The sequence below is a fragment of the Crocodylus siamensis genome, chromosome 4, assembly GCF_052110815.1.
Source record: "Crocodylus siamensis isolate JL-2025a chromosome 4, ASM5211081v1, whole genome shotgun sequence".
Lineage (NCBI taxonomy): Eukaryota > Metazoa > Chordata > Crocodylia > Crocodylidae > Crocodylus > Crocodylus siamensis.
In genome coordinates, this window is record NC_143398.1 from 213,794,930 (window position 1) to 213,818,369 (window position 23,440).

The 23,440-nt window shown below is 41.0% G+C and overlaps 1 protein-coding gene across 1 annotated transcript in view; it reads right to left on the reverse strand.

Annotated features, from left to right (window-relative positions):
* MARCHF7 (membrane associated ring-CH-type finger 7) overlaps window positions 1-23,440 on the reverse strand; it is a 33,369-nt gene that overhangs the window by 6,627 nt on the left and 3,302 nt on the right. Inside the window, 6 exon segments of the mRNA XM_090045632.1 lie at window positions 1,139-1,308; window positions 1,548-2,661; window positions 5,131-5,319; window positions 8,879-9,050; window positions 11,051-11,209; window positions 17,375-17,531. Coding sequence (XP_089901758.1) covers window positions 1,139-1,308; window positions 1,548-2,661; window positions 5,131-5,319; window positions 8,879-9,050; window positions 11,051-11,209; window positions 17,375-17,521 — 1,951 coding nt within the window. The 5' untranslated portion in view covers window positions 17,522-17,531.

Below are 23,440 nucleotides of genomic sequence, written 5' to 3' on the forward strand. Positions count from 1 at the left end.
GCATTGAAGTTCCTGTAGCAAACAGGTGCCAACAGTTAAATTCTAATGGAATACTTACTCTTCTAGCAAAGTTTACTTGTTTCATGTCTTATAATACAAATGTAACTTCTCATAACTCAGCAAAAACAGTCCTTAAAGTGTTAATCGGTCAATGCTATCCATATACATGTAATATGGAGAAGTGTATTGAAACAGAACATCCCTCAGATTGCTAACTAAAGTTAAAATAGATATCAATTCTATAGTAAATATCAAAATACAAGTTTTATATGGCAGTGTTGTTTTTTTTCAAAACAGCAAGAACTGGACAGCAATACCACATTAAAAACTGTGGACATTCCTTTTTGCAGAAAGGTTTCCTAAAATGTTCACCTGCATGGTCTGCAACTGAAATACTTGCTTAAAATTCTGAGTATGCTGAATGCCAGTATACCACAAGAGGAGGGCATCATGGGCATATGTACACCTTGCACCGCAGCTCCAAGCACTTCTAAAAGTCCCTGGCACTGCAGCTCATCCATTTGTATAAATGGTGAAATGCACGTCAGCACTGAAAAAATGGCGGCGGTGTACTTTTGAACTAACACACATCAAAGGTGTTTTAGTTTAAAACCGCACTACTGCCATTTTCTCAGCACTGATTAATCAAGTCTGCTCCAATGCGCAGTGTTTCTGACACATCAACGCAGACAAATATATGTGTATAAATGCCCCATGTTTTACCAAGCTTACAATATAAAAAAGATATTGTTCCACAGTTCTGCTTATTCTGTCTCACTCTGCCTTGTTTGTGTCTTACAATAATCAGGATTGTATACTACTGAAGAAGAATACCAAGATATGCATAAGGAAATAAAAATACATTTAGAGTACTTCAACATTTTACCAGATAATCCTATCAACAATGAACTGTATCAGAAAACCCCAGCATTTTGGGATATACTGAAACCTATTTGCACAAAGCCAAACTTAAGAGTTGCCATGGAATCCCTTTAAGAATGGTCAACTGCTTTGTCCATTTACATTAACAAGGATTTGCCTGAACTTTACTGCAATAGTAAGTACTAGAAAGTCACTGGAATCCCCACCACATTTTCTATTTCATCTGAAAAAGCACTCATTCTAAAGTCTACCTTACCAGAGTTAATCTTGGACTGCAACCATTTTTTCATACACTCTTGGTGAACATACTGCAGACTTCCAGTGCATTTGCATGGTTCTATTAAGAGGTTCGTAGAAGATGCAGATGACATCTGGCAGATTCTACATAAGTCACCCTCTTCATCTTCAGAGTCCTCTAAAAGGAGGCTGAGTAAGAAGAAAGTGATTGTATCAGATTCATGTGACAGAGATATACCTAGTATTTTTCCAAGCTAACCCTTTCAAAAATTTTCCACAAACATAAAGGTGACTCAAACAATTTAAGAAAATGGTGGTATCACAGCTGGCAGGGAACTCTGCTGCACTTTTCAAACTTTAACACAAAACCATTTTGTAAGATTCATCCAAGTAGGTTGTATGTTTTGGAAACAACACATCTGATTTACCTCTCTTTAATTTTCTGGAGTCTTTCAGGATCTCTTGAAGGGGGTATTTTGGATTTGTCATTTTCTTGCCCATCAGACAAATTCCAGCCTGAGGGAATAATATCTACAGTTATCATAAGATTGTCAGACAGACTGCTCCCTAGGGCTGGGGGCATTGCAAAGCGGAAGAGAGAGCCAGGAAGAATTCCAGACATTCCCGAACTACTTCTACTGTGGGCTGAATCTGGTGTGGAGGCAGTAGCTGTAGGGCTGCCAGATACCGCAGGTGTTGGTGGTCTATTAGAAGCACCTCCAGAAGAACTGCTGTGTGTTTCAGGAGGAGTTTCTTCACCTAACTCTCTTCTCCTGAAAAGATGTAATGACCTGGCAGGTACGTCAGAGGTAGAGGTTCTTGCAGATTCATCTCTTCCTTCTCTCCTCCTTCTGGAGAACAGTGGTGTACATCTGTTCCTTAAAGATGATGATAACCAAGACCCTGTATTTCTGTTTTCAGACTCTTGTCTATAACTTTCAGCATCTGAATCGGAGCTATGGTTTTGTGAAACCCCTGATAAACCCCATCTTCGTCTAAGAAAGCTAAATCCCTGAGAAGCTTCAGATGTCTGACTGTCTGGAACCTCAGGAACTGCAGATGCATTAGTACTTGACGGGGTAGAAGTCTGAACTCTTGGGATAACACGTGAATCCTCAGAATCTAATGATCTTGCATTTAACGATTCTTGGCTAGACCTTCGTGAAAAAAATGTAGATGACATACTAGAAGCTAAACGAGACAACAGCTGTCTGGTTGTACGCCTGCCTTCAGTATCGGATGTAGGCTCACTCAGTGACCTCTGAGAAGCAGTAACCCTTTCAGAACTGCTTGTAGAAGGAGTTTCCTCACTAATGGCAACAGGGGTAACTTCTGGCTGTATATTCCTTTGAGGAGACTCCATTTCCCTTGAAGAATAGCTGGATCGTGAAGAGCCCCTGCTAGAGTCTCTGGAGAATACAGATGGCTGCTGTTCAGAAGGCAACTGGCGGTTCATGGATGTGTTCAGCCTCAAAGTGCTCAATGAATTATCTTTTGGTCTTGCTCCCTGTGCATATGAAGAAGCAGGTCTGTCTTGAAGATCTATTATGACAGGAATGAAGAAAAATAAAATGACAAAATGCACACAAACAATTGTAATATTATCAAACAATTACAATGCAAGTCTAGGTTTATGTTGGACTTGTTTTTGAAGCCTAAAATTGACAGATTATGGAATAGTATTCAGTTTAGGTTGTCTTAGTGAAAAGAATTATATTGTTAAATTCCAGATAAACTGAAACCATCTCATTAAAAACTGTCAAGTTATGATTCAGCATTCCCTTATGTACAAATCCAGTTAATCAACACTAACAACCTGTATGTCACATTAGCACGTTTAAATTTAGCAAAAGCAAGCTGCATTTAAAAAACTGTTTTAATACCTGTTCCTCATTTTCCAACTTGATTAGACAAGTAATTTCAGTGAAAACTGTAAGAGTCATCAACATATCCAAAATGCATCTTTACAAATAAAATATCAACATTCCTTCCCTCTCCTCCAATATAAAAACATTTGATAATTATTTTTCCAGGTACATTACTAACAAAAAACCCTCAAAAGACAGTATATTTGCTTTGTAAACTGGTTCATTGCAAGACCACCTACAAACAGGAAATAAATTACACAAAAGCTGTAGTTACAAAAGCTACTTAAAACTTACATGTTACCAGTTACCTAAGGTTAGTAGCAATTCAGTTGGAGATCTTAAAGTGAACTAGGGTTTTAATCTGAATGTTCTAATTAGATTAATTGAAAAGGGAGAGTTTTTGTTTTTACTAAAGGCCTACCATAACTCTACTACTGCAAAAAAGAAATGCAAGTATTCTAGCTATAAAAATTAACTTAAACTATTTGATGAATTGTTAGCTAGCAGTTTAAGTTGTGTGATAATTTATAACTTATTTAAACAATTCAAAGTTTCAGCTCTTAATTTAGTTTACAGAGGATCACATGAGCAATTATTTAGTATTATTGCTCTCAGCTGCTCAAATCTCCCACCTAAAACATCAATTAGTTTAACAGTCATGTGATCCATTCAGCCAATTACATTGTCATTTGTGAATCTTCTAATCAGCTAACCTTTTAAATGTTACCCTGCTGATTCTGTAGCTTGTCTTGAAGTGCTATGTTCAAAAATTCACAGAGTAACTCTGCAGGCAATGTGGTGGCTGAAACATGGCTCCCATTCTATGCCAGAGTCCAAGGAAACCACCAGCAGCAGCAGCAGAAGTTAGTCTCCTTCCTTTGGAACAGCTTGGAAGGCCACAAAGCTTCTTTTTAAAAGAAGTAGCAACAAGCTGAGCAACTGGGTAAGTAAGAAAGGTTCTCTTTTACTTCCCTTTTTAAAGTGATATTTAACTGCAGTTAACAAAAAAGGCCTCCTTAGCTTCCCTAAATATTCTACAACTAGAAACCATCGTACTGTTCGGGGAGTTTCTGAATTCCAGTCTCTCATACAGGTTCCCCAACTGAGAAAAAACTGCATACGCAGAATCCCACTAAAAGTAAAATGCCTTGTTACTCAGTCATAAGAGTCCATATGTACTATGGCTGTTCAAACTTGCATTGTTATCTCTGTACAACTGCTGCTCTGACCTGAATAAACAATTGCGTAACCCCAGCAGTCTGGCCACCCAGATCACAGCGCAGAATTGAGGGCTAAGGGTTTAATTTCCTTTTAGATTTCCCTGCCTGTGAGAATAGGGATTCTTCAGCATTATGAAGCTAAGCTGCATAAAAATCGTCTATGAAGAGGTGAGGTTAAGGAAGTGAGTAGCTTTTCTTTGAACAGATGGGACAGTTTTAGAAGACCACAACAGTTTGAACAGGAATTATAAAAGCCTGAACAGAGAGCCTGATACAAGGAGTATGTAGCTGCCCTAAAGCATTTGTCAGCTAAGACTGAAGCTTTTATTTCTGAGTTTGTTACGTTTGTTGTTAAGCCAACTTCAGTTCATCCTGGTTAAGTATATACACAACTGCCACAGTTACTTGTAGTTCAGCTTCACCCTAGTTTTTCTCTATATGTTGTAATCTTACAGTTGCGCACATTGGAAATCTTGGCAACTAAAGTGGCTGTATGAGAGATCTGACCAAATTCCACTAAGGTCACAAACAACTGAGACAGAAGACTACATGAGAACGTCTTTTTAGGAGTCAAATAACCCAATTCACTTTTATTCTTCCTTCCACTGTCAAATCTCAGTGAAAAGCAGGCTCGGAAGCATAAGGAATAGAACAGACATTAAAATGTTCAAATAAGGGAATTACTCTGCCATTATGTCTACCATTAAATACATACCAAAGCATTTACAAATCTAGATGAAGCTGCATTCAACTTAACTGCTGAAGAGTTAAAATCTACTTTTAGCTAAATGTTTAGTCAATTGAGTAAAAGAGCAAAGAAATTGGAAAGTATTATCTTTAAACAGATAGTAGACTTTACATGCAACATAAAACATGAAAGGAATAACTAAAAAAAAGTATGCAACCTATATGCTTTTGCAAACCTTCATCTGTATAATACTTGCATGTTGAAGATGAAAAGTCACCATTCCTGTGACTGTAATCCACAAGACTATTAGTAGATGGGTCTGTTCTCCTTTCTAACTCTCTCCTCTCTCTCACTAGCTCAGTTCCCAGAGTACCAAGTACCACTGATGAAGATCTGGGAACTTGACTATACCTCCACGTGGAATCTGAAAGCAAAAAAGAGAAAACTTAGACAAATAGGATTTTTACGGCCTTGGGTGCATCTATATGGGCATTAATGCACTGCTGCTACTGCACATTAAGTTTAGTCCCTCTAATATGTGGTACTACATAAATGTGCAGTAGCTGGTGGGAATGTGCTGCAGCAATGGCTCATGGTCTTCTTGTGATGCTTAATGGGCTGCAGACTACTTCTACTGTGCATTAGCAAGTTTTTTGCCATGATACACTAATGCACAGTAGAATTAGTCTGCTGTGCCTTAAGTGTCTCATGTAGATGCACCTGTTATCATTGAAACCAGTCCATGCTCTACTCAAACAACTAGCTTGACTTAACATACTACAACAGGGGTGTTAAACATAGGCCCAGGAACTAGATTTAGCCCCTGATGTCTGAGACTGACCCCAGACGCAGCATACCATCCTGGTGCATGGGCTACACCTGGCTCTGCAGATGCTGCCTGAGCAGCACAGGGTCTGGTCCACATCAGGCCATGTCAGAGCTGGTCCAGCAAGGCACCACATGCAGTGCACTTCCCATGCTGGCCCCCTGGGCTGTAAATATTGCCCACAGTGATGGGTCTAGCCCACACACTGCCTTGAGCACAAGCCCCAGGTAAGGCCAAAGCACACTGCCTACAACATAGAAGGCTGGCACAGGGAGTGTGCTACATGTCTGATGGACCTTGTGCTGGCTCCAACATGGCCCAAACTAGCCTGCAGGCCAGCCGAAGGCCCACAGGGCTGAATGAGTTCAACAACCTTGTATGACAATACAAGGGAAGTGACTTGGTAAGCATTTCCATTCAGAAATGGCTTAGATGATTATAATTATAGCTTGTTTTACAAGATGAGCTATTCCAAGCTTAATTCTCAACCCATGATCAATTTCTTTTAGAAAGTAGTCTGACGTGATGTGTTCTGAGAATTTTTTTTTTCCAGGTAACAGCTCTACCACCTAGGAACATAAAATGTACTTCATATGTGATATGGACACTTAAGGTTCCAAGCACGCTCTACAGAAATCTAATGTAATTAGTTACACTGATATTTTAAAAATACCCTTTTTTAAGCATGCATATTCCACATTACTGAAGTAAAACAGAGTAATCCAAGAAAGCAAGAACAAAGGAAAGATGTCTCAGATAGCTAATGATATCTTGTTAAGGGAAGCTGTTTCAGTAAATACTATAAATATTCTGAAGCTATATTATGAAAGGTGAATTTTCTTATGCATGTGACGATGCATTGCTATATACTATCGCAACCCTAAGCCTTCTGAATTTATTCATTATACACTGCCAATTTGGGATTTTCAAAATGAAAATAATAGGCCATCCATCTGAAAGCATACAACTGGAGATACAACTACTGATTGAAACTGAGATTTCTCTGTAGACTGATTGTAGGATCCAGCCTAAAGTTGCATCAGAATCTGTAATTCCTGGCGCTTTATATTTTGCCTTAGCACTTACTTGAAGTGGAAGAGATCTGTTGGTACTATTAGTTTGTAGAGGCAGAGCAGTGACAGACAATTCCATGTATGTGCTATTGTGGTTCATGGGTAAGTTGTTTTATTTTCTACCTAGTGGTGAGGAGTATGCAAGTTGTGATCAGCAGGGATCCTGGTTTTGTTGCCCATGGAAATCTGTGGTTCTCTCTGTTTTCCCCATTTTTATCAGAGAAAAAACAGATTTTGCTTTTTAGAAGAGAAACCCATGGATTTCCTCCTTTTGCAAAGAGTTCTGCAGGCTTGCTAAGTTCCAGCCAACAAGAGGTGCTTGCAAAAAGGGGTGGGGAAATCCTCAGCCCTGTGGGGAGGGAAAGGGGGGAGGGCAGGGCCCAACACACTCACTTACCAGAGGCTGCTTCAGGCTTACTCTTCTTGCTGGAAGTAAGTGAGGCTTGGGGATTGTGAAACAGGGCTGGAGGGGCAGCTGGCTAAGGGTGGAGGGAGCGGGAAGGCTTACAGCCAGCAAGACACTCTGGCTGGGAATAGGTTTGCAGCCTCTCCACTCTCAGCTGGATATCCCTGCTGCTCCCAGCTGGCTGCAAACCTCCCCACTCCCTCCAGCCAGCTTGGGCACTCCCAGGTGGGGAAACTCAGGCTGGGAGCTGGGGTTTGCAGTTGGCAGGAAGCAGCAAGAGTCTGCAGCCAGCAGAGCACTCTGGCCAGGAGCAGGCAGGCTGCAAACCCCCTCCTGGCCAGAGTGCCTGGCCAGCTGCAAACCCTGGGTTGCAAACACTGAGCTCCCTGCCCTGCTGCCCTCCCCCAGGTTCTCCAGCATGCAGCATGTGCAACTGGTATGGCAGGACACAGCAGGGCCATGCACAAAAGCTGCCTGCTGCTGCAAGCTCTGTGCTGCCCTAGCCACAATTCCTTTGTGTGCACAAGGGCAGTGAACATCTGCCCAGCCCCCACCCCCCACACATCTGGGAGATGTGGGTCCCCCTTCCCCTCCAGCAGTGGATGCTGTTGTTGGGACCTGACCCCACCTGAGCCTGCAGCAGGCAGCAGCCAGGTGCTGTAGCTGCCACTGCCTTCTGTTGGGGGCGGGGGGCTGTGGACCTAGTCCCTGGCCCCATAGCCCTGGCAGCTGGGGACCCCATCCAGCAGAGCTGGGTGACATTTAATTTTAACCACAGATTTTGGGATTTTTATCAGAGAATTTGTGTGGGGCTTTTTGTGTGTGTTTGTTTGTTTTAAATCATGGAAAACCAGGATCCCTGGTAATCAGTTCTGAAGAGAACCAGCATACTTCCTGGTAAAGCATGGATTGGGTTAACATCATTTGGTGTATTACTTAGTTGTGGTATATATCCATAACTTTCTAACTTTAAAAAAGCTCATTAAACCTCAGTTTCCTAGGTTTTATACTTACCCTAGAAAGCATGTGCACTAGGTATGCATTTACTGTTTAAATCCAGTATAGTTTAGTTTGCTCGAAAGAGAAAATGGAAAGGCTAAAATAAATGTCAGCTCAATGACCCCCTGGAAAGCTCTACTTTGGCCAGTAAAGAGAAGCTATCTTTAGTCCACGCTAACAAATTACTTTCCTCCTACATACCCACCCTTGCCCACAGTACTTCAGCCTGCTGAGATACTTAGTTATGTGGGCAGCACAGCTAGAGTATAAAGTATGAATTTTCTCATAAAAGAAATCCATTTAAATTTAGAGCCAGGTTGCAATTTAGTAAACAGCTGTGGTTTTATTTCTTAGAAGTTACACTTTATCTGTTAGGGTTGTTCAGGTCATCTTTAGTGCAAGCATAAAACTGTAGGGACAGTTTCTATTAAAAACTTATTGGGATGCAGTGTTATCTTCAAAATAGAGTTAATGGTCTTCTGGATGCTTTGAATAAGGCAAAGCCATTTTCATTTAACTACATAAAATGAATTTGTGTATTGAAGTTAATCTAGTATTAATTAGATACTTTAATATCTTGGAACATTGTAAATAATCTCAACTTTATATTCATTTTTATTCTGAACAGCAAGCTTTTTAAAGACATTGTAGAAATGTTGTTTAATAATGCATTTCTTACCTGAAATTCCATTCAAACCATTACTTCTCCCAGAAGAGGTAGATGTATATGAAAGCTTAGGTCTCTTTGAATCACTGTCCTGCTGCTGGTTATGTATTCTTGAATATGCTCCCTGAGTTCTCTCAGATTCACCATACCAAGTAGACGTAAAAGGAGAGGAGGAAGATGCAGACTGATTTTTTTTTTTTTTTTTTTTTTTTTTAAATAAAAAAAAAAAAGTTAGTAAGGGAAGTAGTTTTATGAGAGTGTACCTGCAATCCGAAGATTTAACATACAATATACCTACCAGGACATATGTAGACCCAGACTGATAAAGTCAGTCAATAATGTACTTCAAGAAAAGCATGTGGATCTTTAAGAAATAAAAAGACTTTGTGTACATTAGGACTTATGCCAGTACTGCTGATTAGCAGCCCAACTCGGGGAACTTTTCTTTATTCCACTGTTTTATAACAAAGACAGAGAACAATGCTGGGAAGCCATGTCTAAACCTCATGATGTTACTGGAACATCTGATATGATTTTTCATATCGCCTCATTTTTAAAGGAAAATTTCAATAATGTTAGGACTGCTTTTATTGTTCATAAACTGCTTTAACTGATCAATTCTATACTTTAATAGATAATAATATTCATATTGTATTTTTCCTCAAAACACTTATCTGTTTAACAACCTAAAGTTATTTTTAACTGGATGTTAACTGTCACTTTCAATATAACAAATGTAGATAGTATTTAACTTTGTGAGATCAACAGGGGACCAACATTTATTTCATGCTTTGGGCCAAAGTTGGATTTTTATGTGGATCTAGACACTTCTTGTGACGGAGCTAAAAACTAAACTTACTGCAGTAAGTATAAAAACTACCTAATTTGGCCTGTTGAATAAGTCATATTGATTCCCATACTTTGCCACTAAAAACTATTCCAAAAATCAACAGTTTCAGAAAGTCTGGTACAATGTTCCTTTGTATTGGAATTTAATCTCTTTATTAAAAAAGCAGAAAGAAAGGCAGGGTGGCACCTCAGGCATTTGTACATATGCTTGCATTGCAGCACCAGGCACTTAAGTGTCCAGTGCTGCGGTGCATGCAGTTGTGTAAGCAGCGAAATGTATATCAGGGCCGAGGAAAATGGCAGCTGTGCATTTTTTTTATTTATTTATTTATTTATTTAAATTAAAACACCTTGAAAGTGTTTTAGTTCAAAAGTAAAGTCACCATTTTCTGCATGCTGACACATTTCACCATTTATACCGCACAGCACAGCACCTGTTGGCTCGCATGTGGAAAAGACTCAATTAAATTGAGTCTTCTCCAACCCACCAGATCTCCAGCACATTGCAGGATTAAAAGCATGTGTATAAATGCCCTTAAAGACCGATTAGATAGAGAGGCATGAGCTTTTATAAGCAAGGACGTATTTGTCATATGCTAGGAAAGAAAGTGAATCTTAACAAGAAAACGTACCAGTTTGAAAAGCCTGCAGCGCCTACTACCTAGAGGTGTAGGCCTTTTATAAGCAGAGGCTCAGCTTGCATTCCGACTACATGTGCAGTCATTCACCATGTTTTCCCTTGAAGGTTGGCAGCCCCACACTATTTGTTTTCTCACCCATACTGACTGCCTTGAAAGTGCCTCCACCTTTTAAATTGCTGTAAGAAAACAAACACCTGTTTAAAGTGTAAGTTCTCTTGGCAAAGTTTCCAAACATCTCCCAATTTTAATAGACCACAAACCTTTCTACAAGTTTCTGGCTACTGGTCCCCACCCCCCGTCCTAGCTTTTTACAGCTTTAATATTTTAAAGCTTTCTTTCTTTAAATTTTTTGTGCACAATAAATTGCAAATAGCAATCTACGTATTTTGCAGAATGACTGGACAGGATTAAAGGACATTTTAGGCACAGATTTAAGGTCCCGGCTCCTGGAACCCAGGAAGATGGAAGAGCTGAGTTTCCACTCGTATCATATCATACAAAGCAAACAAATTTTAAAGTATGATCGTAATTACTAATGGTCCTAACGACATCATTCCCCTATCTTTCCCTTCCTCTTGAGATTTAACAGTTAACATGGGATAACTCTCAGATCTGAAAAATCTGCTAGTAGATGAGCAGAACCCCAGGGCCTCTTCAACAGAAGCATTTGGATATTTTATTTAAAAGTTCTCACCAATCTGCTTCTGCTTCCCAAAAATCTTCCAGACCACGGACGATCAAGTGTCCCTGAGTAGCGAGTTGGAGAGGAAGCAGTAAGTTTCCAAGGAGTTTCATGGGCTTCTCTCTCTCCAATCCCCCAATTTCTACTGGAACCATGCAACAGATGGGAGTCCTAAAGAACAATATATGTATCATATGCATCTTCTAAGTCAGTGGATGCCACAAATTAGCCCCACATGCTCCCCAAGTGCCACTCCCTTTCCCCTGCCTGATCTGATACTTTGCTTTTCGCTTCCCTGCCCTACCTACTATCATGTTGCCTGTCCCTTCCTCAGCCTGCTGTGTGCCAGACAGAGGCTACCTGTGCCACTTACAGCACCTGTGCCACAAATTGGCCACCCCTGTTCTAACTCAAGGTGGCCTTCTTAGGCATGCTTTTTGTAGACTGGGTGTAGATTAAAATGGCAGTACCATGGGTCAGAAATGTAAAGCAAGCATCTATTCTTTGTGCAAAGCTTTTTACCAAGTACTCTGTAGGATATAGGGTGGAGACCCAAGAAGAATTTACTCTTTTTTTTTTCCCCCTCTGTCTCTTCCTAAAGACACGTTAGATTTCACAAGTCACCTAATTAGGCTTGTTTCTCTCCTTCTGCTGAAGGATCTGAATGAAGTCTAATGCAACTATCACGCAATTATCACCTAATGCAGCAATTTCAGTTTGAGGAAGTTCAAATCTATACCTCCCATCCCCCTTCATTTGCAAGGAGGAAAGAGGAACTTGAGGCTCAGGCCTGAATTTTGATACATTGCTAGTCAGATCTTCCAGCAGTAAGAGAGTAAAAAGATCACATCCCAAGCATTAAAAAAATAAACTCTTTTGGCATCAAAGTAGTAACTGATGGCAAAAGCATGCTGTTTTATACATGCTCTGAAGAGTATTATGGCCAACATGCAATTGCTCATCAAGGACTACTAATGGCAGTGTGGACCTTGGATTAAAAGAGATTCTGTCCTAACATCAGGATGAACAAGGTTCAGCCAGACAGCAGTTTGTCAACTTCTAAGTAAAGATGGCTCATTAAAAAAGTAAGGCAATGCCTAACTAAAAGATTCATCATTTTTTGCTAAATTTGCATGAACCTTTTTCTTAAGGGTTTGTATTTCTTTACAGAATATGGAAGCATTTTTTTAAAATCTTTTTCCTTGCATCTCTTCATTCTGTCCTAAAAATACATCATTAGGCTATGAGCATAAAATACGTGCAAAGTAGAACATAGTAATTTTGCTTTGTATTACATAGCGAACTCTTACACACACTTTTTTGTTTACACGTCAATTCTTCTGCACTGACTAGCTAAAGGAACTATTTCAGAGGTCTGTTACACAAATTTAGAAGGCTCTCTGACACTACACTAAGGAAATTTTAGTACCCAAGTCAAAGTGAATTATTTGTTTTAAATGGGAGTCAGTAATAAAAATAATGTTCAGGTTTAAGTCTCTACTCTGTCCTGCCTCTCAAAGTTTTAGGATGGTGGTACCATGAGTCAGAAAATGTAAAATTTAAAAGCAGGAATTCTATTTTGTGCAAAGCTTTTTACCAGGTAGTCAATAGGGTGGAAACCTAAGGAGAACTGTCTGTATGAAGAGACAAAAAAAAAAAAAAAAAAAGTCAAGCTATTCAGTTATAAATATTTTGGCTTCAGAGATTAGTTGGGTTTTTCTCCTGTAAGTGGGCACCTGCATTTTCTGTCCTCTTATTTCAAAATTATTTATTTTGGAAAAAAATAGTGTGCAACTGCAGAAGCTTCTAATGACATTTTGAGTTAGCCCTCAAAAGAAATCTTGAAATTACAGGCAACAGTGGAATTTGCTCCTTAAGATTTTGTAGATAGCTGTGGTTTTATCAGGATCAAGAGGCTGACTGTTATGCTGGCTTGGCTCTATTTCCAAGTACAAGCGTATACCATTTGTGATAAGTTTCACTGGCATAAAGTATTATCCATGTATAACAGATGTTGCCTGGAGAATGTAGGGCCTACACAGTGTAGTGGCAAAACCTAATAATAGTACTCAAACTTAACCAGGGGAAGGGCAATGATGTTAATATTCAAATATGATCATTTTCTCTGAGTAAACTGTAAATGTTTTATATTAGCCATAACTACGTCACAGCAATTTATGAGTACCAATAAAAAGAAGCATGTACTAAGTGACCCACCCACAGTTTTGTCATGAATTGCTAGCACAGTTAATAGTAGAAACAGGTATTCTAGCTCCCAGTCCAAGCCACAGACCTGCAGTCTCCAACCCATGGCTCAAAGGCAACATGTTTTTAACAGCCACAGAAAACTAGAAAGTTAAAACTAAAGCTAACAAGGACAAGAATGTATGCTGTTGTCAGCAGTGCATTACCTGCCTAGTACTGTTTCCCACAGGCCAGTAAAGGTTGGGACCTGCTACCATGGACCACACTGCCTTTCTATGAATGAATGTGTTTTAAAATGTTCTAATTTAAGCCTATATTAAACATTCTGTCCAGCCAATATACATTCAAAGTCACGTGTACATTCCAGTCTTCTGTGCATAATGCATGGCTGTACACCGTTTGTGATAAATATAACCATATGATCCACATTTTAAAAAAAATCTTCATGTAACACGATGCCTGTGTGACATGTCAACATGTATTGATTTCCTGACTGCTGGATCTAAAATTATGAGCTTCTGCTGGCAGTTAAGGCCAGATTTGTTGGGCTCAAAGGTTGAAGTGGACTGGCATTTCTGTATTCCTGCCACACAAGCGGGAGGGAAATAGTACCAGTGTTGTTTACAGGAGCAGAATCAGTACAGCCAGGGTACATGGAGCCAAATAACCCTGAATAAGCATGCTGTTTACAAGCCCCAAAATTTAAATGGTTGAAGTATTTTGATCTGCAATAACCATATCACTTTCATAGCTGTAAACAGAGGTCAGCAGAATTTCTCCAGTCATTCTTAAGCACTGCTTTTTTCTACATGCTATTTGCTTGATTAGAAAGTGTAAAGATCTTCTGCTAACCAGCTACCTGCAACATCTAGTGCTGATCAGATATCTTGCTAAGCATGTATATTTCCTGTAAAATGAGTCAGCCATGAAAAACCTACTGCAATTTAGGAAAGAACAGCCCATAATACTGCCACCTTGTATAATGATTTAGTTCCTCAGAGCAAGAGAATAACTAAATGTAGCATTAGAGTACTTCTATTTTTAGACTTCTTATGCTGCTAAGTTACCAAAAGATGAGACTAGCACCCATAGTTATTCTTCTCCTGCAGTTCCCCACATTAGACAATACCTCCTTTTCATTTAAAATAAAAACCCATTAGCCCTTAAGAGCAGGCGTAGGAGAGGTATGCCACTAACTGTAAACCTTCAAGATAGTTTAATAAAGATGCATACAGGACAAATGCAATTCTGTGGGCACCTGATGAGAGGTATAGGAGTACTGTATACTGCAAACTTATGCGTGGCAATGAATGTGAAGTAAGTGGAAATTTTAAAAAACTCCTCAGCCTTGTACCGTTTGTACCCTCAGGATAATTCTTGTGAAGTGGTCTGCCTTTGCATGTATGCCATGTTGCACAACACAACCCTAAATGAGGCCTCCGAGATATGACTGCAATGTAAAAACTTATCCTTATCCATGATGTAGTTAGACCTCTCTATATATGCACCTGAAACTGAGAGGCAAAACCACTTGACTTAAGACTTCTGTTTACTCTGACTTTCTTAACATAATTAACCCTTTGTCCAGATCTCCCCTTTGCATTTCCCAACAATAGCTGTAGATCTTTGATGAAGCTGACTGTCCTCAGGAAAAGATAATTGGAAAGGTTGTATGTAAAGGGGATGATGAATGGTTGCCATTCTTAAGCAAGAGCCTTCATACTGTAAGTTAGTAACAGCCTAGTTACACTGCAGTATTTGGAAGTTTAGATCATTGTTAGGTGTGATTGCTGGGTGGAGTAAAAAGTACATCCTGTCAAGTGGCTCAACTTCCTTGCTTTTGTGGGTTTCTGTAAGATGGCTGTGTAGCTTCTTTGTCTATATTACAATGAAACGCAGGTCATAATTTCTTACACTTGCTTATGTTGCGAGAGACACTAGACGTGCTTTAGGAACAGGAGAAATATTCACCATTTGAAGTCTGTCAGCCTGCATCTATACAGAAGTCCTTCAGTGTTGCAGAATTAAAAACAATAACTAAAATAAATAAATTAGAGAAAACAATAGCTTCTAACACTGAAGACAGTCCGAGAGTCAGGTTGGTTGGTGGGGCGGGGAGGGGATGAATAATCAGGCTTGTGTGTACAGCACAAATATTGCTATAACATGCATGGCTATCAAGGACCACCCCCACAAGACTCCTATAAGGAAACTGTCCTTTGCATGGGACCCACATCTCTCTCTCTCTCAATGCTGTCTTACTTTTTATTGGTTCAAACTAAAACTAAAAGCTTCAGAGAGAGCCCAAATTTAAATACTTCCTCCTAAAGGTATTGGAGAAATCATACAAAAAGACAAATCACTATTTGGGTTTAATCCTTGGCAGAAAGTTTTTTTTCTAGTTTACAAGACAAAAATCTTCCAACTGCAACTCAGCCTTATGCTTTACTTTCATGGCAGGCAAATTCTAGTTCTGTTGGCATGCTACTAAAGCTCAGACTTGTGGCACGAGCTGTTTCTGGTGTGGCACTATAACTTTAAGACCTAGAACTTATCCACCTAAAGAGGTATATAAGAATTGTTTCCCTTTCCCTTCTCCCATAATGAAATCTTGGGAAAGCACAGCCACTGGCACATTCACTGTGTCTGTTACAGTCTTCAGTTAAGATAAATGCTGCTGGTCAGTAACAGACTATGATTTATTATTGGTTTTAGAAAAAACAGTTTTTATGTCATAAATGAAGTTCTGTGATACACCAATACCAAAGCTTTTTGTACCCAACCCAACCATTTTCATCTCCCTCTTAAGCCAGAAAACCCCATATTTGCCATTCTTCAAATGTGTCACCTTAGGATTCTGTATACCAGGATTGCCATCCTGTTGGGCAAAAGATCTGGAACTATTTAATGATGCTTCTTTTTCAATAAGTAACTTTACCATTTAGCTAAACAAGAAGAGGCATGAAGACATGGTAATACAAAGCACACAGCACTGCTCATCATCATCAACTACCATAGTCAAAACCTGGTATTTTAAGATTACTCATGAGGGGGGATTCTTGAAGGATGCAAGAAGGATTAGCGAATCTAAACTCCTTACATTTCTCTGGGTCAGGGCTGTCCAACTGGGGGCCACATGCAGCTCCTGAGCCAGGCTGCTACAGCCAGGATCTCTATGCTCCCCTTCCTTTTTCGGTTTTCACTAATGGTACCCCAATGAAGATTTTCTGGGCCGATACTAATGGCCGATTATTGACCAGCTGTATTAGCCAATACTGATCCGATTACTGATATGCAGCCCTGCATCTTGAAAAGCAGCATCTAGCTAGTAAGTCTGTTGGAGGGAAGGGGCATGGGGTAGGCCATAGCCCCCCCCCTCCCCAGCGCTGCCCCCACCCGCCCAAAATCCTGGGCTAGCCCCACCACTGACAACTAGCTGATGCAGCCCCAGCCCCAAGCCTGCAGCAGGCAGCCTGCCCTTACCCCGTGCACAGATCTGGGGAACATGTGCCCCCCATGCTTCCCCCAGGGGTGCACAAGAACCCCTCCTCTCACTACATGAATGAGCCACTCACAGCTGTCCCACACTCTGCCCCACCCATACAGCACCTGCCCCAGCCCCACTCCCTCCCTCCCTCCCTGGAAGGGGGGGGGCCTTGCTTCCCCCCCTCTCCCCAGACTTACCAGCTGGACACTGCTCTCCAAGCTGCTAGGCTGCCTTCCTGGCCACACATGCATGCAGCATTTACCAGCAGCATTATCAGTCACAACACCCAAAAAAAAAGCCAACTGCAGATAATTTAATTTTCTTTTTATTGGCACTGATATGATATAGACTGACGTATCAGCACACCTCTAGTTTTCACTTCCTCCTCTCACCCCAGGGAGTGGAGTGGCACAGCTCATGGCATGGTACAGTAGCTGGAGATGGAAGGGGGGAAGCCAGGGCCCAGAGCCTGTGCAAGTGCATCCCCTGCTAGTGTAGCTCACATGGCATGCAGCCCCCAGCCACTTAAGAGCTGAACAGCCCTGCTCTATGTATTTAGTTTTAGTGAGCCAAAATGGATAGTTGATTCTGAAGAGCTAAGTAAAGAAAGTGTGATTGCTGAAAGTTAATATAAAATGCATTACCTGACATCCAGATTCCAGTCTCAATGAAGAATCTCTTGCATCATATGCATCATTTAAACTGCTTCCAGCCAATGTACTAGCGCTTAAAGAAGAACTGGAGGGCTGAACAGAGATCCTTCGGGGAATCCTTGAGGGTTTAGACTCCATTCTCAGACTTCTGCATGAGAACAAAATTCCCTTTATTTAGAAAACAGGGGATGGAAAGTGCATGTAGGGGACACAGCTATTTTAACAACTCAGGAATTTCAGTTATTGTTGCACATCCACAGCAAACTAGTCTTCCTCAACTTCAGCTACCTCCTAGTATGGATAAAATCCAAACTCCAGCTCCTAAAGACAGAATCTTTCACTCCATTTTTAAATCTAAATGCTTTAGTGAAGTAGTTCTCAACCTTGTTAAACACAAGGCAACTCTCAAAAAATACCAGATCTTAACTTTCACTCATTTTTTGACTATGGAAAATTAATAGTGCAATTCTTCTGTTGCAAAGCATATAGGAACCACAGCAGGTCAGAATGTGTTTGACACTATGCAATCCTGTTTTAAATCTCTGGGTTTGTGAATCATATGTAGGTGTCTGCACACCTAACAAGCGATAAAATCGCATGGCACCCCACATCATCCTTAAAAAGATCTTGCAGCACCTTGGTTGAACATCTCCGCTCTACTGCAAGAGTTAATGTCTACTACAATAGGGATGTGAATGGTTAAACAATTACTCATTTAACTGATAAGCCCAGTGATAACCAGTTATAGCCAACCAGTTATCATTTAACAAGGGGCAGGGTGCAGTCTGGCAGGAAAAGTGGGAAAAGGGGAGCTGTGCAGTACCCCAGCAGGAACTAGAAGGCAGCAGGGCAGGCAGGAGGAACTAGTACTTATACCTGGGCTCTGCTGACCCCAGTGCAGCCTTCTGTTGCCGCTGCTGGTGGCATCCACATGCCCCCCCCACCCCCAGCTGGACTCGCAGCAGCTGCAGGGCCTGGCAGGGGCATGGTGGAGGTAAGAGGGCATGGGGTGGCTTTCAGGCAATATCTATGAAATCTGAAAATAAAGCTTACTAAAAATAAAATGCTGGCTCCCCAGTGGGTGGAATATGTGCTCCTGGCATGAAGGGGAGCAGCCAAGATGGCTGGTCCCCCCCTGCCCATGGCTGATTGACTGAGGGCTGCCTGTCATGTGGCCCTACTCTTCTCCACCAATCAGCAGTGAGAGGCAGGACCACCAGGGCCCCTCAGCCAATAAGCAGTGTGGGGAGGCCCCACTACAATAAGCGTACAAAAACAGCAGCTAGTCCCACAATCTGCGGCCTCCTGCCTCCTTAGTTTGGGAGGTCCCTACTTATGAGATCAGAGCATTCTTTCTACACACTTTCCCTGTGGAGCCAGACACCGCTCCCCCCCGACCCCCACCAGGCTGGGTTGGGACCAGGCCGCAACTTTTCGCTGCAGGGCTGGGCCATGCTCCCTTCTACCCCCACAGAGGTGGTTTGGGAGTTGGGGACAAGCCATGCTCCCGTTCCCCTCCAGACCCAGGGCTGAGCTCCCTGCCTCTGCATGGCTGGATCATGCCCTGCATCAGATCAGGACCCCAGGCAGGATCCAGCCCACAGATAGATGTGGCACTGCCCATCCAGCCCGCCAGGAAAAAAGGTTGAGCACCACTGAAATATCCCTAGAAGAAGTTTCAACAGTCCTGTAACAAGCTGGTGACTTGGTGCAGTTAAGGATTGAGGTCCCTTTGTCTATGTACATCAGAATTCTTAAACTTAGCTCAGTGAGGGAGTACATTTTTTGTCACACTGCACTGAATAGTCTACTAAACTGCTAAAATTGCAAATTACCATGCAAACACAGATGAAAGTCCCACAGAAAGATGCAACTCTGAATGATATGTTCCAAAAATGTTTAGAATAACATCTGCTGCATGAAACCATGGTTTTAATGAAGGGCCAGTCACTAACAACTAAAATAAAATTAAAGTTCTTAGGTGGGCTGACTATTCCACTAATCTTTAAATGTCTGAATGGATTTTAGGACCCCAAAAGACTGTAACATTATACTGAGTGGTTTTAAATCAATCCAGGAGGTAGCTTACAATGCAACTGAGCAGTAGCAACCTATATTTACCTTTTGAGTGACAAAAAATGTCTCAGTGGCCCTCCCCAACTAGGAATCCAAATTAGTTTGATACTTAAATTTGTCAATTAAAATTACACTTAATGTAGTTTGTCAAGTAAGCACATATATAATGCTATGCAAGTATGGAGCTTATAGATACTGCTCTACCTAGTAAAGTACTTCAGAGTACTTCAGGACACAGGATTGTTGTCAGTCAAGGAAGTCTCTTTTTAGCTTAAGTATGGTCAAACCTAGTAATCATCATACTTGTAGCCAAAGGAATGCTTAAGTATATAACTACAGCCAATATACTTCCTTGCATGTTTTTTTAAATAATACCTGTAATACAGCAATACTCATATATGAAGTTCCAGTTAACCAGAATTTGGAATAAGTTGTAAAGGGTTGTAATGGATTCTCCACCCTAGCAATTTTTAAATCTATATTAGATGCTTCTTTTGCAAGCAGTTCATGTTCAAACAAAGCCCTATGGTCCCTTTTGACCTCATCTATTTATTTTATTACTTTGCCAGCCCCTAGTCTAACCTTTTGCTACTGCGGGCCACTGCCTAAGACCCAGCCCCACCACACACCATAGTCCCATGCCTCCCAACAATACAAAGATTTTGCAAAGGGACTAGATAAAGGCAGGCACTAAGACCGCTTGGGATGCTGCCTCTGTGGCAGCAGTAGGAATAAACTGAACACAGAAGGTGCTAGGACCCAAGGAACAGCTCCTTTGCAGGTATGGCTGGAGCATGCTGCCAATTCCCTAAGCCACTGTGGGGTACAGGCCCACCTAACTTGCAGCAAGAAAAAGCAATTTTTACAGCGTGGTCTCTGCCTAGAGCCAATTTCACTGTCATTTTGCTGCAGCCTTGCCCCTCAGCAGTGATCAGTAGAGAGGCCCTGGATGGAAGCAGGACAAAGCCATTTTGACTGCTGGCTGCCCTTTGTGCTGTCTCAAGCTGGCACCTTCCCTTCCTGGGCAGGCTGCAAGGCAAGGCCCTAGTAGCAGGGAGGACTGCTTGCTTCCACTGGTGACCCAACTTTATTTTGGGAGGGGGGGCGGGATTTGGTTGATTTCCTGAAAAATTGCAGCCAATGACATTTTTCATGGTTTCCACAAAAATCACAAAACCACGATTTAAATAGGTCCCTAACTATGGGTCACATTCAGTTTCCTGTAGGCCATACATAGGCTGCCAACCCCAGCTTTAGAATGGACAATTCTCTAATGGCCTCACCTTTGCCACTTAAAATTCAGCATATGGACACTTATTTATGGCCTATTGTGTTCTGAAATAAATTTTGTATAACAACAAACCCTAAAGTTGTAAAATCAAAATATGAACTGAAACCATATAGAAATATCACTTCTTCAAAGTATATTAAACCTACCTTCAGTATATCAACCAGTACTGAGAAAGCCACTGATGCTTTCAAAGGTTTTGCTAGACCCTGATTATGGCTGAAATTCCTCACTTGATTACTTGATCTCCATGTTCTCTTTGTTTCAAGTTCATCCCTTTCCTTCCATACCCCAATTACGCTGCAAGCAAGGACAGTATCCACCCTCTGCTTTTTTCTTTATTTTTTTTTTTAAATATGGCACGCGTCAAACAGCACCAGCTGCATGGAATTGTAATTTGGATACATAACTGGTGCAGCAGGTCCAACATGCTATTGGACCTGAAAAAGATAATGGGCCTACTTTTGAAACTTGTGCAGTTATGCAAAGAAGTGTTATGTAACACTACCAAATCAGAGCACATTTCAAGCCCCTGATGCAAAAAAACTTTAAGAATGCAAATAGTATATCCAATGCTTGTCTGAAGCTGCTGATGGCACAAAATAAGATGTGACATTTCCCATTCATGTGAATTTTGAAATCACCTGCCCAATGGTATGGTCACTATGCAGAGATATGGCCAGTAAACCCCCATGTGAAGTTAATATGCTAGACACTGGCTGCCTTCATTTGATCTGATGCAAGTACACTAGGTGGTGGAGAATCAGACTCTGTCTCAGCACCCCAAATCTTTATATTGATGAGCTCATCACAAAGGAACCAACAAAGTTCAGCCACTTGCATGCTGGCGCTTTGAAGCTATGGATAAAGACATTCCCAAATAGGGCTGAAAAGATTAAAGCTAAAGGAGACTTATTTTTCAAGTGGAAAGTTAAATCAGAACAGTGAGACAGCATAGGTTGGTTCACTTATCTCCCTCACTCCCTTAGTTAGGGAGCACTTGGACTCTATTCAGCATGAAACAAACTAGTGTTGATAGCTCTAGGTATAATAAAGGGCTTTTGGCATAACAAGGGGTAGAGGATAAAAGTCCCTTCCTGTCTAGCCAAAGGAAAAGTAATGTATGGGAGCTATGCCTGTCTGGGATGAGGGAAGGGTGGTGGAGAGAGATAGGAAAGGAGGGATTAATCTAAGTTGGGAAAGATTCTTACTTTTCTAGTCAGCAAAAAGTAAAAACTTGAGAGGAAGAAACTTAACAAGATTACACTTAGCTGTTTTAGAGGAGAGTATAGATTAATTATCTTCTTCAGAATGCAGTAGCTTAAAAAAAATGGCACAACCAATACTCTGCCTCTTACCAAAAGGAGTGCCAAACTATTTGCATAGTTAATTATTATTCTAACAATGCAACTGGAAAGCTGCAATACAAATTATGCTATTTTAATAGGTACATTTCCTAAAATCCATCCTCAGAGCTTGCTCCTTCCCCTCTCAACTTCCAGTATTGACAAGAATGCAAATGTGCCTTCCCCACTAAGAAAATAAGTATGCTCCAACCCTAGCTGATAACTTCTCTGTGTTCAAGTGGGTTCAAACACCAGACCTGAGTGGGAGCTTCCTCTGTCCTCTCAATAATGTCCCCTTACCTTAGTAGTGCACAAACATGAGGGTTAAGAAGTCCATTCTGAATGAAGGAATGAGGGGGCAGAGGAGGAGATGGAAACTGGAAAGGCACACACTGGGAGCCAGTGAACAAAGCAGAAAATACTTGAGCTTGGGTAGAGAAGGTCAGTCTAAATTAGGGGTGCTCAACCCCCAGCTCGTGGACCAAATACGCCTCATAGAACCATTGCATCTGGCCTGTGGGCTTCACCGTGGGTCAGGAAATTTGGTGTCAGGGCCATTAATATCACCAGAACTGAGACTGCTGGAAAGAGAAACGAAAGGAGTGGACCCAGTTCAGCTGAAGAGAATAGGACCAAGACATAATACCATAAAAGAAAAGACAGGACTGTCACCAAATGGAAGAGATCGGGCAAAAGGGAGTTAGTTGCCCACCAGAAGCTGGAATGGAAACAAAGATTACCAAATTTTGGTACTTCTCTACTGTCAGCAAATTTATGAAACTCAGCGAGATGGTATCCTATCCTTTGTACTGGTCCAAAGAATTACAACAGACTATTTAATTCAGTTACTTTAAATAAAAGTGTTAAGTGATGGATCCAAAGGTTTCAGTTCTATTAATGAACCATGTGGTTTCAATATGGCTCATTTCCCCATTAGTTTTTTTTTAAAACAAAGAAAATGACATATAAAGGACAATGCTTACAAGAACATTAATGTTGAAAATCAAGCACTCAAAGGTTCTGAACTACCAGAATTATGTGATGCACAATCCAAATTCAATTCCTTGTTTAATCAATCTTTAATTCCAACAACTACACATTTTCACAGGCCTGGCCTCAGTTTCTGCAGACCAGAGATTAATCAGTGCTGTGTAGTAAGAGGCAGTTATCTATAGGAACCCTGCTTTATTTGTTACAGAGATTGGTCTGTACTGAAAAAGAGTGTTTTACAGTTAAAACTACTGAGTACTGCCTTGGAGAACTGAGTTTTACTCTTGCCTCTGCCCCAAACCTGCTTTTTCACCAGTTCCCATTCTAATATTATAAAAGCCTAAGTCTGTCAGTCAC